The following is a 17403-nucleotide window of genomic DNA, read 5'->3' on the forward strand; positions in this document are numbered from 1 at the left end:
AGATACGCAAACAAGAGAACCCAGGCAGACCCATCATATCTGGCCACAGCACTCTTACTGAAGGAATATCAGGACTCATAGAAACTATCCTCAAACCACTCACCACCCAAAGGGCCAGCTTCCTCCAGGACAGAACTTGACTTCTTCCAAAAACTCTGCAAATTAACAATCTCCCTCAGAATATATTTACCAAAATAATGGACAACCCTCAGATATCCACCCAAAACACATTGCCAGATTCATCCATTTCATCTTCAACAACAAACGCTTCACTCAAACCATGGGAAGAGTCATGGTTACTAGGATGACTTCCCAGGATATCAACCTCTTCATGGCCCACCTTCTAAACAAATGCACCATGAAACCAGTAATATACCTGAGATACATCAGACATTTTCATCCTCTGGACAGACGACTTGAGCTCCCTCATAAATTTCCAGCGCAACTTCAGCCACCACTAGCCATCCATTAAACTTTCTAGAACACACCCACACTAGCATCAACTTCCTGGATGCCACAATCCACTTTAACAGTGGAATCCTACAGACAACCATATACAGGGAACCCATGGATTACCACACCTACCTTCACAGATCCAGTAACCACTTCAAACAAACTAAGGGACTGCCAGGGACTCAGATACCACAGAATAGTCTTCCAGGAGAAAGTCTGAAATGTACACCTTAACACATTTAAAACTGCCTTCACCATACAAGGACACTCTACCAGAGAAGCGTAGATCATCGTGGAACAGGCCACCCAAATGCCCCAAGAGAACCTACTTCCATACAGAAATAAACACCGCTCCAACCACACACCCCTAATTGTCCCCACCACCCCATGCTGGAACCCATACAGGGGGTATCAAACACTGACACCCTCCACTTGATTGGTACCCCATCCGGAAAGAAATCTTTTCTGAATCCCCTCTTCTGGCCTTTAAACAACCCTCCAGCCTCTCCAAGCTCATAATTACAAGCAGGCTCCCCACAGAGCAGGACATACCAACTCAGAGGCACCAGACCCTGCCACAACAACCGATGTAAAACCTGTAGACCTATCTCCACTGCTCTGATGATCGACACCCCTCACAGCAAACCTTTCGAGATCCATGGATCCTACACATGCTTATCACAATATGTGATATACTTCATCCAGTGCACTAAATGCCCCAATAACTCCTGTGTTGGTGAAATGGCTACACTCTCGAATGAGCTGACAATGAAAAATAAGACAAACACCATATCTGTGGGTGAACTCTTCATAAAGTAATCATTCTGTATCTGACTTCTCCATCCTCATCCTCAAAGGTAACTTGCTCAACACCTAAAGATGACACTTGGAGCTTCAATTCATAACTTTGGTAGATACTAAAAATCATGGACTGAATAGACACACTGGATTTATGGCTTATTACAACAATCTGTATCCTACTTGACAACCTACCCCCCAGCTTTTTTTCCTTTTCCCCCTTATGGATGGAGAGGTGGTGTTAACTAGCCACTTGGCCTTGAATGGTCCATTGAAATATGTGTTAACTACTTATGCTAAACCATCTGTTCCACCTTGTACATTTCCCATACTAGAAGAACTCTGTAAGCTCGAAAGCTTGTTTCCCACCAACAGAAGTTGGTCCAATGAAAAAATACTTCTTTACTGTCTTTGTCCTTCTCAGAATGCACAAGTAAGAACTAAAAGATTAAACAGAATTTTCAGCTTGAAAAAAGGCCCTAAATAGAACTAAGTGATCTGTATTCAGTACTGAAATAACTCTGAAAAGCTCTGAATTTGAGAGGAGAGGGAAGGGGAATTTCCACTGATATATTCTGTGGTTTCTAGTTCCTGCATTGCTATTTTTGTCATCAGTACATTCCACTGTTCTCGTGCAAATTGTTAGTCCTTGAAGCCACTGCAGTTAGAATGAGAAAATCACCCCACCTTCAGTTTCGTATCACATTTTAAGATCTTGAGTTCTCTATACTGAAATAAATAACAGAGCAACCTCTTCGGAATGCAGACATCTGGCCAAAGGAGACCAGGCAGTAGCCTCTCTGCCCTCACCCTGGAGTTTCTTCTACCCATGCTTTTTTTGTTTGTTTGTTTTTTAAATACTTTTTTTTATAATTGTTATAACCATTTCATTGCCACTTTCATTGATATTTTTTCCTATCTTAAAAAAAAATTCTACCTAAATCAGTGCACAATCAATAAGTATTTTGGGTGAAAATGACATTTTTATGAAAAAATAATTTCCTCCTATCATACTTAACATTTGATCAAGTGGTCTGTGGGAGTTGGTAAACAACTTCACTTGGTATCATTCTAGTCTTGAAGTGTGAAATTTACAAAGGATGAAACCTTATATGCAAGTTTCAGAGTAACAGCCGTGTTAGTCTGTATCCGCAAAAAGAAGAACAGGAGTACTTGTGGCACCTTAGAGACTAACAAATTTATTAGAGCATAAGCTTTCGTGGACTACAGCCCACTTCTTCGGATGCATATAGAATGGAACATATAATGAGGAGATATATATACACACATACAGAGAGCATAAACAGGTGGGAGTTGTCTTACCAACTCTGAGAGGCCAATTAATTAAGAGAAAAAAAACTTTTGAAGTGATAATCAAGCTAGCCGAGTACAGACAGTGTGATAAGAAGTGTGAGAGTACTTACAAGGGGAGATAGAGTCAACGTTTGTAATGGCTCAGCCATTCCCAGTCCTTATTCAAACCGGAGTTGATTGTGTCTAGTTTGCATATCAATTCTAGCTCTGCAGTCTCTCTTTGGAGTCTGTTTTTGAAGTTTTTCTGTTGTAATATAGCCACCCGCAGGTCTGTCACTGAATGACCAGACAGGTTAAAGTGTTCTCCCACTGGTTTTTGAGTATTTTGATTCCTGATGTCAGATTTGTGTCCATTAATTCTTTTGCGTAGAGACTGTCCGGTTTGGCCAATGTACATGGCAGAGGGGCATTGCTGGCACATGATGGCATATATCACATTGGTAGATGTGCAGGTGAACGAGCCCCTGATGGTATGGCTGATGTGATTAGGTCCTATGATGATGTCACTTGAATAGATATGTGGACAGAGTTGGCATCGGGGTTTGTTACAAGGATAGGTTCCTGGACACAAATCTGACATCAGGAATCAAAATACTCAAAAACCAGTGGGAGAACACTTTAACCTGTCTGGTCATTCAGTGACAGACCTGCGGGTGGCTATATTACAACAGAAAAACTTCAAAAACAGACTCCAGAGAGACTGCAGAGCTAGAATTGATATGCAAACTAGACACAATCAACTCCGGTTTGAATAAGGACTGGGAATGGCTGAGCCATTACAAACGTTGACTCTATCTCCCCTTGTAAGTACTCTCACACTTCTTATCACACTGTCTGTACTCGGCTAGCTTGATTATCACTTCAAAAGTTTTTTTTCTCTTAATTAATTGGCCTCTCAGAGTTGGTAAGACAACTCCCACCTATTTATGCTCTCTGTATGTGTGTATATATATCTCCTCATTATATGTTCCATTCTATATGCATCCGAAGAAGTGGGCTGTAGTCCACGAAAGCTTATGCTCTAATAAATTTGTTAGTCTCTAAGGTGCCACAAGTACTCCTGTTCTTCTTTTTACCTTATATGCATGCTCTCAGTAATCTTGTTTTGTTAAAAAAATCTTAAAAACCTACAGGCTGCACCTTTCAAATGCTGTGAAAATATTTCTGTTTTAAGAATTGAAAATATTATAAAGAGAGATATTATTTTTCTTCCATTTCCGTGAAAAGGAAAAGTTTATTCCTGAAGAGTTAATTTGCTCTTGTTGATTATTCTCTTCCGCAACAGCAACTTAACAGTTAGTTTCTGTGGAGGTTATTTTGATGTCATGATGGGAATGGTTCTTGACTTTAAGGTGGGGAATAATCAGGAATAGATGAACTCTAAAATTTTCATCCAGATTTTTCTAGTAATAAAGGGGTAGGGAAACAGAGTATGATATAGAAATGGTTTTTAAGTGGTTTTCAGAATTCTTCAAGAAATGTTGTAGGATACTTAAGAAAATAATTGTAGTTGGTAGGTGCCTCTGCTAATTACCCCATTTAGTAAGCTAGTTGCTACAACTATTGTCTTTCCAGCCCCCCCTCTCCCCTCCCCAAAAGTTGGTGTATTAAAATAAGTGTTTGAGCATTAGCATTTTGGGGCGGGGGGCGGGTAAGCTTTTCATTAATACTGAGTTCCCTACTGGAGTGCTGTTACCTGGAAATCCATGTTATAATCTGAGCAGGAAATATTCTATACCAAACTGCATTTGTGCTGTGTACCAGTATATTTGATAAACCTTTGAATTATTTCATGCAATTTCTTCCACAGAACTACTTCTTGCTTTCTTCTTCAATGGATAAAACAGTCAGATTATGGCACATATCCAGAAGAGAGTGTCTCTGCTGTTTCCAGCATATAGACTTTGTCACTGCAATAGCTTTCCATCCAAGAGTAAGTAGCTGTATACTCTTTCATATGAATAGAGGAGACTATTTTTGAAAGGGGATTTAGGCACCTCCCATTAACTGTCAAACTTAAAAATTGAGTCTCTGTAAAAGTTGGGCACATGAGTGCTCTTTGTGCCTCTTGAAAATATTCCCAGTGTCCTTAAAATTCTGTCCTGAACATTAGTTATTGCTAAACCCTATTCCCAGTTGACTGGCTGACACGACATAGAACATGAATTGTTCTTGTCTGCACTGACCGCTAATATATGGCTAATATTGCATTCACTAACTTGATTGTAAAATAAATCATGTTTCAAAATGATAAAATTTCCTAATGTTGACAACGGAGTGGGAACACAGTGCAGCACTCTCTGAAAATCCATCCCAGCCACTTATGAGCTTCATCATGGACTCCGGAAGGAGCTGTGTCCAACCAGCCAGAAAAACATCCGTCCTTAGCAGGGTATATCAGAGAGTAAAGAACTCTAAGCACATTGTGCCTCTCAGAGGGACTCTTGAACAGTTAGACCATCTTTGGATAGAAGACATTTTTAATGTTGCTAAATAAAAAAAAAAAAACGTAGAGGTGTGCATTAAATGATATTTTAAATAGTGTCTGGGTCTTAATTCTACTAATTGATTTATCAGTGAATTCCTGTTTGGGACGAATGGTGGGGCCGGGGATGGGGTTTCCAGTATGTATTTCAGTGCATACACATCCTTTTACTCCACAGCTTATGGTATCTGCCCTTTTAGGATGACAGGTACTTTTTAAGTGGCTCACTGGATGGGAAACTCCGACTTTGGAACATTCCTGACAAAAAAGTGGCATTATGGAATGAAGTGGATGGGCAGACAAAATTGATCACAGCAGCAAACTTCTGTCAGAATGGCAAATATGCAGTGATTGGCACATATGATGGCAGATGTATCTTCTATGATACAGAGGTAAAAATTTTGTATACTGAGTTGTTAATTACAGCCATGGCTTCCATTTATTGATAGGACAGTTTCACTTCTAACTTACATTATATTAGGTAAATAACTTAGTTTAAAACCTTTTTTACTATTCATTTACAGAAATATAAGCCTTCCAAACAGTTACTATTTTTCAAGTTCTAGCAGACTTACTTATGCTGCCTGCAGTTTTATCAAATACTTGCCAATAATTAAGAATCCGTGTAATTTCTCTCTAGCACTTGAAGTACCACACACAGATACATGTGCGTTCTACCCGAGGACGGAACAGAGTTGGAAGAAAAATTACTGGCATTGAGCCTTTGCCTGGAGAAAATAAGGTACTGTAATATAGTCCAAGCAATCTTTCACATGCACGTTCAGCAAGGTGTTAGTCTCAGATACTCAGTATTCTTCCCAGGGCCTATTTAAGAGGTCCTGGACACACACTGCCCCCACTGACTTCTGAATAATAGTTTCTGGGCACTGCTGCGATATAAACATTTGCTAAGATGTAGTTCAGTTAATAATATGGTACCACAATCACAGCAGAGAGATCTTAAGAAGTGTGACAATGGAGGTGCAAAAAAACCAAAACATTAAATTACTTATTTTGTCAATAATGGGCCAGTCTTATTTGGGGTTACTGCTGTTCTTCCAGCTGTGTGGCATGAATGATATACCTGTGCTCTTCTGCGAGACCGTGATTACTGAACAGCTCTCCCTTTGTCCTTATTGTAGAATAGCTGACAAATTTCCAAAATCTCCCTTACCAAGTGATGCAATGTCCTTTGAGCCTCAGTACATATTAAATCTGTGTGCAGGTGTACTTGCCAGCTTTAATGTCCTGTAAAATAATGAGAGCATATCTACATGCACATTCATTTATTTACAGGTTAGTCCCAGTTATTCAAATATCCCAGAATTAACCTTTGAATAATCTGAATATTAAAAAAAAGTGTTTCTACATTAAGATTTGATGTGAAGAACATAACTGAATTTAAAAACCAGGGTTCAGTTAATTGGAGTTTGTCTGTACTTCGCATAAAAGGGACGAGAAAAAATAAATATGAATACTATTAAACAGCCAATAAATCTCTCCTTCAGTAAGGTGGGAGCCTGACTTTCTGAAATCAGGAGTCAATGCAAATAGCTCAATATACTGCTCTTATGCAAAATAATAAAGGAAAATTTTTTTTTTAATTCCTTAAATTCTCTAGGCCTATTTATAAATAATTTGGTGTCATTCTCTCCCACATTTTCTTGAGACAGTCAAAGCCTGAATGATTTGTTCAAGAACTCTTGTTGATAGAAGTTGGGTTTTCCAATCAGGTAGCAGAAACAGTACCATGTGACTTGAGTGAACAGCATACCTCACAGATATCAAAGGGGTAGGCAATAGAATATTCTACTGAGTTACCTATTGATGCCAGTTCGCAAGAAACCAGATTAAACAGATACATCTTGCGCTATGTCCTGAAGGCTCCCAGATCTGGGCATATTACTTGGATGCTTTATAAGCTTGAGAGACAGGGACTAGATGAGCAACCAGTCCCCACCTGAAGTACACGTGGCTTGTTGTGAGAGCTCATGTCATTCAAGGACTTCTTTCTAACTGCCATGTGGCATGGTGAGAGGAAACTCAGGGCAGGTGCTCCTGCTCAGTGGCTAATGCAGTGGTTAATGCAGAGCGCTGAATTGCCTCCCCACAGGCTCTCCCACTGTCTCCTTTCTCAATCACTATGGACAGTGGCACCATTCTGCCTGTCTCTCAGACCCATAACCCAGCTGCCATCTTGGACCCAGTTCTCCCTGGGTCCTCACATCAAGGCTGTCTAGATCTTGCCGATATTCCTGCATAACATCTCTAAGATACAGCCTTTCCTGTCCCTCTGCGGAGCCAAAGCACTTGCTCAGCCTCTCATCTCAATAACCGCAACATCCTTCTCTCTGGCCTTGACACATGCAGTCTTGCCCTGTTCGTATCCATTCAGAATGCCGTTTAAAGACAGTCTTCCTAGCCCGTTGCTTTGACCATATCACTCCTATCTTTAAACAGCTTCCCTGGCTCCCCTTTCCCTCGCTGATGAAACACAAGTTACTTGTCTTCACTTTCAAGGCTCTTCATGGTCAGTCCTCACCCTACTTCTCTCTCTCATTCACTATGGAGCTGTTGACTCCCACCTCCAATCAGCCCAGGATGGCAGCCTCCATCTCCCACTTGTTCAAATTTTCAATCAGGCACCTTTGTGCTTTCTCCCATGTTGGCAGTCACACTTTGGGAAGAGCCATTCCTGTAAATATTCCTCTTATTCCTGTAAACGTCACCCAAGCTACCTCATTAACCTCCTACAAATCCCTCCTTAAAACTCTCCTTTGACGTGATCCAACAAAAAACTTGACAATAATTATGCCCCTGGTATGCTGAGACTGCTGCCTATCATGCTGACCAATAGTGTCTCACTGTTTCCTTGTATTCCCAGCTCGGTCTCTGTTCATCTGTTCTCTTGCTTTATACTGCAATTGTCAGCTCCTTGACACAGGGATTGTCTTTCTGTTCTGTGTTTGTACATCACCTAGCACAGTGGGGTCCATGACTGGAACTCCTCGGTGATCTAGTAATAACAATAATGTATTTGGCTCAGTCCATAACCAACATGGGTGGGGATGTGCCGTTTGACACAAGACCAAAAATATGGAAATGTCATTGTACCAGTTCTTCTGGGATGAATGTGGGTGACCAGAAGGAAAGTAAGTGTCAATCTGTTTAAGTACCTGGAAATTCTGCTGCTGTGGTTTGAATCAGCTGATGATCTTTTGTGTATGCTGTATTGTTTGTATTAAAGGTTTGTGCTTCTTATAATTTACCTTTCTGTTAATTTTAAATTGGAAAGCGGTTTCTGAATCTTTGCAACATTTTTATTTCACTTCTAGATATTAGTGACATCCAATGACTCCAGAATCAGACTGTATGACCTAAGAGATTTGTCCTTGTCCATGAAATACAAAGGTTATGTCAACAGCAGCAGCCAAATTAAAGCCAGCTTCAGGTAAGAAGTGGAAATATGTAGAATGTGTTGTAGCAATACATTTTGTGAGTCTCCTAGAAACCTGTTAAGGGTAATATACAAAATCGTCTTGTTGGAGGATATCTGTATGTAACCGAATATGAAACGCAGCAGCTTGAATGCCGGTTTGCTAGAAATCCCAAGTGAGTTGTAGGGGAGGGGAGAACCCAAACCCACTCTGCAGGCAGGAGTGGCAGAGGTGCTTAGGGATAGAGAGCTCATGTAAATAAGCTAATCTCCTTCCTTATCTGCACCATTACTCCCAATTCTAGAGTCATGTCCCATAATAGCTTCCACAGCTGGCACGTCACAGGCTCCAGAAGCCTCACACAGAAGCCAGGAAAACTCTAGGGCTGGAAAAAGTACTATAGTTCATTGCAGTGGTGAGGAGAAAGAGAGGCTCTCTGAGGTGTTCTTCCTTTAATGAAGAAAATCTCTTGGTGGCTGTCGATGTCGTGGTTCTTCCTTCCCCATCTGTTGTAGGGAAGCAAAAGGCTCTTGATCAGCTCCTTTGGTGCCCCCGTCAGCAAGTTGCTTGCATTTCTCAGGTGGGGGAAATTCTCCTTTTCGTCCCCCCACCTCCTATTGCATTGGTGAGGGGAGGAGTATTGGGCCCAATAAGCATAATATACTCTCCCTGATTAAGCTCCTTTGAGCTTCTGACTCGGCTCAGGCACGCAGGTGTCAGTTTCCTGCTAAAAAAACTGGGGAGCTCGAAGGAAGAAGAAAGGGGGCCTTCTTTACATGTACCATACAGGGTAGTCAGGCCAGGCAAGTTGCAGAGCCCATCCCAGCCCAAGCCTCTGACTGCCAGATGCAGGGACTAGACGACAAGGGATGGATCACTTGATGGGTGATCTGTTCTGTTCATTCCCCTTAAAGCATCTGGCACCAGCCACTGTTGGAAGACAGGATACTGGGCTAGATACACCATTGGTCTGACCTAGTCTGGCCGTTCTTATGTTCTTATCCCTGAGAAGGGGGGTAGGCTTGAATAGCTGCTTAACCCAAAATCTGCGCTGGGATTCTTTTCTTATGTCAAAGGTGCACATGTGTACAAAAATAATAGGTATCCTCTTGTGGTGGTGGCAGCAGGGAGATGAATGAAGTTCCCAAAGCTGAGATGTTTATGCTAACAAGCCCCTACATTGTGTGACGTTTAAATACGCTTACATTTAAAAATCAAAACTGCAACAAGAACAGAGGAGTAGCACAGTTAAGTACTCAGGTTAGGAATTAACAGGTGTGTTGTGAGCAAGACACGAGAAGTCATTCTTCCGCTCTACTCTGCTCTGGTTAGGCCTCAGGTGGAGTATTGTCCAGTTCTGGGCACCGCATTTCAAGAAAGATGTGGAGAAATTGGAAAGGGTCCAGAGAAGAGCAACAAGAATGATTAAAGGTCTTGAGAACATGACCTGTGAAGGAAGGCTGAAAGAATTGGGTTTGTTTAGTTTGGAAAAGAGAAGACTGAGAGGGGACATGATAGTAGTCTTCAGGTATCTAAAAGGGTGTCATAAGGAAGAGGGAGAAAACTTGTTCACCTTAGCCTCTAAGGATAGAACAAGAAGCAATGGGCTTAAACTGCAGCAAGGAAGGTCTAGGTTGGACATTAGGAAAAAGTTCCTAACTGTCATAGTGGTTAAAACTGGAATAAATTGCCTAGGGAGGTTGTGGAATCTCCATCTCTGGAGATATTTAAGAGTAGGTTAGATAAAGGTCTATCAGGGATGGTCTAGACAGTATTTGGCTCTGCCATGCAGGCAGGGGACTGGACTCGATGACCTCTCGAGGTCCCTTCCAGTCCTAGAATCTATGAATCTATGAATTGCATGTATTACTTTGAGCCTTTTTTGTATATCCTAGAATATCAGGGTTGGAAGAGACCTCAGGAGGTCATCTAGTCCACCCCCCTGCTCAAAGCAGGACCCATCCCCAACTAAATCATCCCAGCCAGGGCTCTGTCAAGCTGAGCCTTAAAAAAAGACTGTGTTATGACAGTCTGTCATCATATGATCACATACTATTTCTCAAATGTCTGTAATTTTTGCAAACTTTCATACACAAAAAATTGTGCTTTTAGGTACTGGTCTGTTAGACAGACCATGAATATCTATATTGTATGATAGGCTGCACTGTCACTGTGTATCTTGCAAGGGGCTTATTTCAGGTTGCAGCCAGAAGCAGAAGAAAAACAGGACTGTGCTTTTGTATGAGTGATTTTTCCTCCCACTGAATGCGCTAAACTAGGATAGTGTAATCCCCTCCAGGTGCAGTAGCAGCAGAAGAGTAATTTCTTTGCAGCTGCCATTGTCAGCTGTTGGGGAGCGTTTTGCGCACGGGAGGGTGGCTAGATATCTGTCACCGTGCCTCTAAGGTGAGTGGACTGCTGATTTCAGGGCAGGTCTACACTTAAAAAGCTACAGTGGCACAGCTGCAGTGAAGCCACTACTATGCCATTGGGAGAGCTTCTCCCGTTGGCTTACTTAATCCACCTCCCCGAGGGGCAGTAGTTACATCAAGAGGAGAAGCTCTCCCATCACAACATAGCACTGTCTACACCAGGGTTAGGTGGGTATAACCATGTTGCTCAGGGGGTGGATTTTTCACACTCCTAAGCGATGTGGTTCTATCAATTTAAGTTTGTAGGGTAGACCTGGCCTTAGACTCTGGGTTTCTTGTTTTAAGTGGCTGTGGTGCTGCCACTAAAGCAAAGGAGCTACTTTGACTGTAACTTGTTTTTCGACAGTTCCTTACATTAGTTCTGTACTGTTCTAGTGTCCAAATCGAATCACTTGTTACAATCCAGCTGCTGCTATGATGTATTTCTTATGATTTGACTGGTAACTAGCTTTATATATGGTAATGGAATAATTTCTGATTTCTGTTCTTTAAGTTTTAAACAGCAGGTGTATGCTTTTCTGCGATTTCATGTCCTTTTAAGGAAAGCAATGCAGTGTGCTGAGTGGAAGAGTCAGAGATGAAGGTAATAAGTCTCTCTCTTTTGTATTCTCAGCCATGATTTTACTTACATTGTAAGTGGCTCAGAAGATAAATACGTTTATATCTGGAGCACCTACCATGACTTAAGCAAGTTTACTTCAGTAAGGAGAGATCGTAATGACTTCTGGGAAGGCATTAAAGGTAAGTTACTTGATCTTTTATATATTTTGTTTTATCTAAGCTTGTACAGTTTTAGGGATTGAATCTCTTTAATGTCTTTTGGCTTTTACTTTTGCCAGCAACAATTAAAAATTGTAAGGAAAGTCACACAGATTCATTAACCTAATATAACAAGCATTAAGTTTATAGAAGCAAGGTGAAATACATAACGTTTTAGCTTTGCTCATAATGAAACTTTTCACTTGCAGAGCTGAAGAGATCCTTCAAAATATTTGACTAAGTACAACTGAATAAGAGATGGATTTAAAATTTTCAAATAATCCCTAAGTGTCAATCCAACTTCAGTCAGGTCTGGACTTGGGTTTCTAGATGCACTATAATAATTTATACAGGTCAGCAGAGCTATTCGCTCAGTTGTAGAACTGTAGGGACATCAACATTGAAGAATGTGTTGCTTGGTGTCTAGTTAATTTAAAATCCTAGGGGTTTCTATTGTATGGAAATAGCAAGTTGACTCTGAAAACAAAATGAATTGCTTAAACTCTAAGCTTTGTAACTTGCTACTCCTTAAAATAAGAAAACATGGCATCAATCTAAAGAAAGTAAGAGCAGCAAAACACCCATTCTCCTCCCCACCCCCACCCCGACACCTAGGTTGGGAGGGGAGTTAAAGTAAGAGGAGTTTCTTGAATATATTTTATTCTGTCTCGGCAATCATTCATATTGTGTATCTTGATGGGATGGGTGCCTACAGAGACATTTTATTTCCTCAGTTTTTTAAAGATGGCAACAGTACTCCCTGCCTAGCCGCAGAATTCCCGGAGAATGCAAGTGATGACTTGGTTCAGCTTACATTAAGCTACTTTGGGACTCTGAAATTCTTGGTGTTTTTTACTGTATTTACACATGCTGTATTTTAGAAAATTCATTTCAAGAAACAATTTATCTTAAAATACATTTTCCCCTTTTTCTTTAGCACACAATGCCGTTGTCACATCAGCAATTTTTGCCCCAAACCCCAGTTTGATGGTATCATTGGAAACCTCTGAAAAACAAGAAGCTGAAAACAAGGGAGATGATCCTGAAGCATCCGACACTATACCTTCTGGTAGGTTGCTGATGTCCACCTGTATTTGGTACCAGCCGAAAAGATCAGAGGCAAGATTTGATCCATAGTGTATAAATGACTTCTCAGAATGTTCTTGAGGAAAATGGTAGTTCATCTGTTGGTATGGGCATTTTTTTAATGAGCTGCTTTAATAGATATAAAAATACCCAACTATTACTCTGTAGAAATTGTTTAGAAATGTGCAAATGGAACATGGAACATATCACTGACATCCAGTCCCCATTAGGAAGATGCGTTGTTTTTCCATTCAGACTGAGGACAATGGGGCCCCATTGTGGTAGGTGGCTGTACAAACCCATAATAAAAAGACTGTCCCTCACCCAAAGATAGCTTATGATTTTGGCAAATAACAAGAGGCAGCTACTGACTATAACAAATGGGGAATATGGAGAGGACAAGTATGTGGTACCTGGTCTTCAACTGAAAACTACATCTTTCATTGCAAATGGTAGCTTTGTTTTAATAAGCAGGTCTCTTTTAAAATCAACTAAATACTTTCTTTTCCGTTAAGGTGCTTTGAAGACAGATCACACAGAAGTGCTTTTATCGGCTGACTTTACTGGAGCTATCAAAGTCTTCATTAACAAAAAGAAAAATGTATCTTAATTATTTGTCGCTGTTAGCATTAAAATGTGGTACCTGGAAGTAAAATTCCACAGATGACATGGACGGAAGCAAGTACCTAATGTAATAGCATCGTGGGCTGATTTAGTTTTAAATCCTTATTTTAAAGCTACTCAGTTATCAGACCTGTTGGGAAGCAGTCTCCACCTATTAACACCTGGGCTTGTAGAATAGAAAGGAATGTGTAATAATAACCTTGCCAAACTTAAATTAAAAATTAAATAAATAGGCTCTACGTTTTCTAAATAGCATTGTTTTGCTACATAATTGTGAACATGCACAGATTTCTGCATGAAAATATGTTAATATATTCACACATGTGTGTGCCTTTTTGGTTACATGCACTAAATTGAACATATATCAAGAGTTAATTTATTTAGTGGTGGGGGAGGGGAAAATAAAATTTAAAAAATGCTAAATGGTCTAGCTTGAAAAGAAAATGCGATCTCTTTGCACAAAGTCCCATTTCTAAGAAAGGTGATCTGTTTTGAATTTGTGGTCGTTATGGTTCAGAATATCTAAGTTATGCAAGTTTCTGATGGGTCAACAACCATGTGTTAAATGTTTTTATAAATTTGTCAACTTTCAGGACATGTGAAAATTTTTGTTGTCTTTTAATTGTGGATTTAGATTCCTTTATATATGTGTATATATATATATTTTGCACACTGGAGCACAATATTTCTATGTAAAGAATTCTATCATTCCTTGTTCACGAGCACCATGCTATGCTCACCTAAAAAAATTAAGCTGCATTAGAAACAATTCTTATATTTTACAACAATGTAAAATAAACTGTTTACATATTTTTTTTAAGCATTGTAGTTGAAAAAAGTTTTAGGTTGTCTTTTTGTTCGTTTAGAGCTACTGAATTTGAAAATCTTTGTAAATATTCATATAATGTACCAATGAAATAACATTCTGGGCAACATAACCATGAAATGTTATTGATGGTTAAAACTGTTTCAGAGAACAAAGATGTATCATTAAAATTGGTCACAAATACTTGGAAAATATCATTCCTTTTCAGATATTTTGTATGTTTGCCTCTTTGCCTTAATACAGTTTCCACCTGTTTTTTTTCTCAGATCAAAATCTTTTGCATACAGTTGTTCACTTGTCCACTCCACTCTCCCTGATTTTTTTTTTTTTCCCCTCCTCTGATTTTAAATGGTAATTTCAATTTTCTTCTTGAAAGAAGCAGTAGGGGACTGGAAATGGGTATTAGGTGGAAACTATGTTAAGAGTTATTGCATGATCCTATACACACACTTCCCTTCTGAGAAATTCATGAAGTCTTGACATTTGTAGTAGCATGGGGAAAGAAATGGGAAACCCATAAAGAAAAGGAAACGGCATACTTGATTTGCTCTGATTTCTTATTTCTACTTTGCCACTACTGCTGCTGTGATGAGTATGATCACAGTTTGAGTGAAGTTAATATTGGAGGCAGTATCTTAAGCCAGAAAGCTGATAGTTGAAAAGGACTATAGTAAAGAAATCACTGCTTAGTAGATGCTAATATGGGAGACATGCTGTCGAAAATCCGGTTTGCCTTCAAGATGCTGTCGCTTGGGATAAGCATGACTTATTTTCAGAGTAATAAGTACTTGGGTAATGTAGACCAGCTGAAAGCCATCTTAAGTTGGGATGTTCTTAGTGGGTACTGTTTGTTCTGTTCTTTTCCACTACCGTGTCTTAGTAATTTGAGGAGAAACCTGAAGAACATGAAGGGCACAGCTTGTGATTCCTAAAATGAAATGAGGTGCCACTGTAATGAAGAGGGTGAATACACACTATGTTCTACTAGACAGTGTTGCTTCCTGTAGCTAGATACTGGACTTAGTCTGTGACATCTTCGATTTCATTAGATTGTTTTCATAGCTTGTATGTTTTGGAAGTACATGAATACCAAAAGTCCACTTGCTCACGTCTCTAGCTATAGTGCTATATGCCATCAAGCATGTTACCTAGATGTGATCACCGTAGGAATAGGAATGCACCACTGATAGGCTCTCTAAAGGAGGAGACCCTGTCCTTGCTAATTTGCTACAGCCCTTTAATTCAAGCAACTTTGCTGGATGACCAGGGAAGAGTGGTCCATGTGGAGGGAGCTCGTTCATTCATCTTCAGCTGTGGTGCAAGCAAAAGCCATCTAGTTAAAGGCTGATCTTGGTCATTACAGGTAAGTAAAACGGGAGGATAAAGGTGCTCCTTTAGTCCCTATGTTTCAGTATTGCTCAAAGAATAGACACGAGCAGGGAACAGATTCTTGTCCTGCACAAGTTTTTGACATTTTGAAAATTGTCCTGTCCTGAATCAGAGGGGAAAAATCAATATTCTGAAAACTTTCACAAGCTGATAATCCAAAACAGTTCAGCTTGGGTCAAATGAAATACCTTGTTTCAATTTTGACCTTTTTTAAAATGTAACTTAGTATATGTTAATTAAAATTTCAAAACACAATCTCATCAAATCAAAAAATGTTTTTAAAAAAGTCTAAACATTCCATTTCTACAATTTAAAAATTTTGAAATGTTTTAATTGGGAGATTTGTTGAAACTGACCTTTTCCCACTGCCAGTTTCAGTTTTGACTAATCCACTTTTCTTGACAAAAAAGCATTTCATCAGAAAATTCCCGACCAGCTCTGTTGAACAGCACATAACTGAAACACTGTTGCTAACTTTATTTTCAACATCTACTTACAACTGCATTTGCTATCATTTGTAAATATCACATGCTGCAAACTTAAAGGAAATAGTTGATTTTTTTTTTCAGTCTCCCATCATCCAGCAACTGGAGGTGAATAGTACCTCCGCATCTTGGCTTCTCCTTGCAAATACGTATTAGATAATCACTGACCTTTGTACATGCAATCCCACTGAAAGATATCTAGCAAGGAGTGAGGAACTGATTCTTTTTAAGTTACTACTTCTAATGCCTGAGGACCAAAGCTGATCTACACAAACCACCTCAAACCTTCTTCTAATGTTAAGGGATTTTAACGTTATTGGGTTGTAGTTAAAACATACCATCCACTTTGGAATTTGATGAATCAAACATTTGTTTTTCTCCTTAGCTGCTGAAGACCCCATTACTTAAGTTCAATGTGCTCCATGACTCTCTAAAGTATTCAATACCCCTTCATAAAAATCACTGATTCCAGCTATCTTTAATTATCCAGCTCCTTTTACAGTATCTGGCAGTAAGTGAAATGCTCTCTCAAAGAGACTATTTCTGATTGAGACAATCTCATACACGAAACACATTTGTTTTGCTTTCATTGCTATATATCTACCGTAAGTGAGATTATAACTTTCAGCTCTCATGGTTTCTGAACTATGTTGAGATTCTTTGAATAGTTTAGGTACATCAATTTAAAAGGAAAAAAAAACCACACACCCCTTGTTACCATCAAGCTGTGCCCACAGCCAGTCTGTGTGTGGCTGGTGCCTTTGTTTTTTTTCCCTGGTGCTCTTGCCCCTGCTCCTTCCTACATCCATACCCGTTGCTGGATCTTAAACAGGGCCTGTCCTGTCCTCCTGTTTGTACAGTGCTTGGCACAGTGGTGCCCCAATCCTGCGTGTAGGTGCTACTATCAGACGTAATAAACATCAGAGCGACTCATCTTCACACTGCCCGACATTGGTGGATCGCTGAGTACTTGGCTACAACGTACAACAGAAAAACAACCTACTGTTTTGTCCATTCAGGCCTCTGCTTTTTGCTTCAGCACCACAGCTCTGTGGTGTGTACCAGCTGCGTTAGGTCAGGCATGATCCACTGGCACCTCCGGCAGAAGGTATCTATCTGACCACCCTCACGCAGCTGAGGGAGGTCAGATACCTTCTGCCGGAGGTATCTGAGGCATCCGAGAAGCTTACAAGGAGGCACTTCCTGTCATTCCTGAAGTCTTCCTCCCATGACATACATCTCTTCCAACGGACTAACTCACTTCCTTTCATCAGCAGTGGGATCAGTTGTGCAGGCAAAATCCCACCTGAAAAAT

At 40.0% G+C, this 17403-nt stretch overlaps 1 protein-coding gene across 1 annotated transcript in view; it reads left to right on the plus strand.

The window, feature by feature from the left end:
* The window catches only part of WDR44 (WD repeat domain 44), a 63121-nt gene extending 48713 nt beyond the window's left edge, over positions 1–14408 (plus strand). Inside the window, exons 14-20 of the mRNA XM_034780756.1 lie at positions 4376–4498; positions 5251–5442; positions 5691–5792; positions 8386–8501; positions 11533–11660; positions 12616–12747; positions 13280–14408. Coding sequence (XP_034636647.1) covers positions 4376–4498; positions 5251–5442; positions 5691–5792; positions 8386–8501; positions 11533–11660; positions 12616–12747; positions 13280–13374 — 888 coding nt within the window. The 3' untranslated portion in view covers positions 13375–14408. The remainder of the gene's footprint in view (positions 1–4375; positions 4499–5250; positions 5443–5690; positions 5793–8385; positions 8502–11532; positions 11661–12615; positions 12748–13279) is intronic.
* The last annotated feature ends 2995 nt before the right edge of the window (positions 14409–17403 follow it).

This window comes from Trachemys scripta, chromosome 9, assembly GCF_013100865.1.
Source record: "Trachemys scripta elegans isolate TJP31775 chromosome 9, CAS_Tse_1.0, whole genome shotgun sequence".
In the NCBI taxonomy this organism is placed as follows: Eukaryota; Metazoa; Chordata; order Testudines; family Emydidae; genus Trachemys; species Trachemys scripta.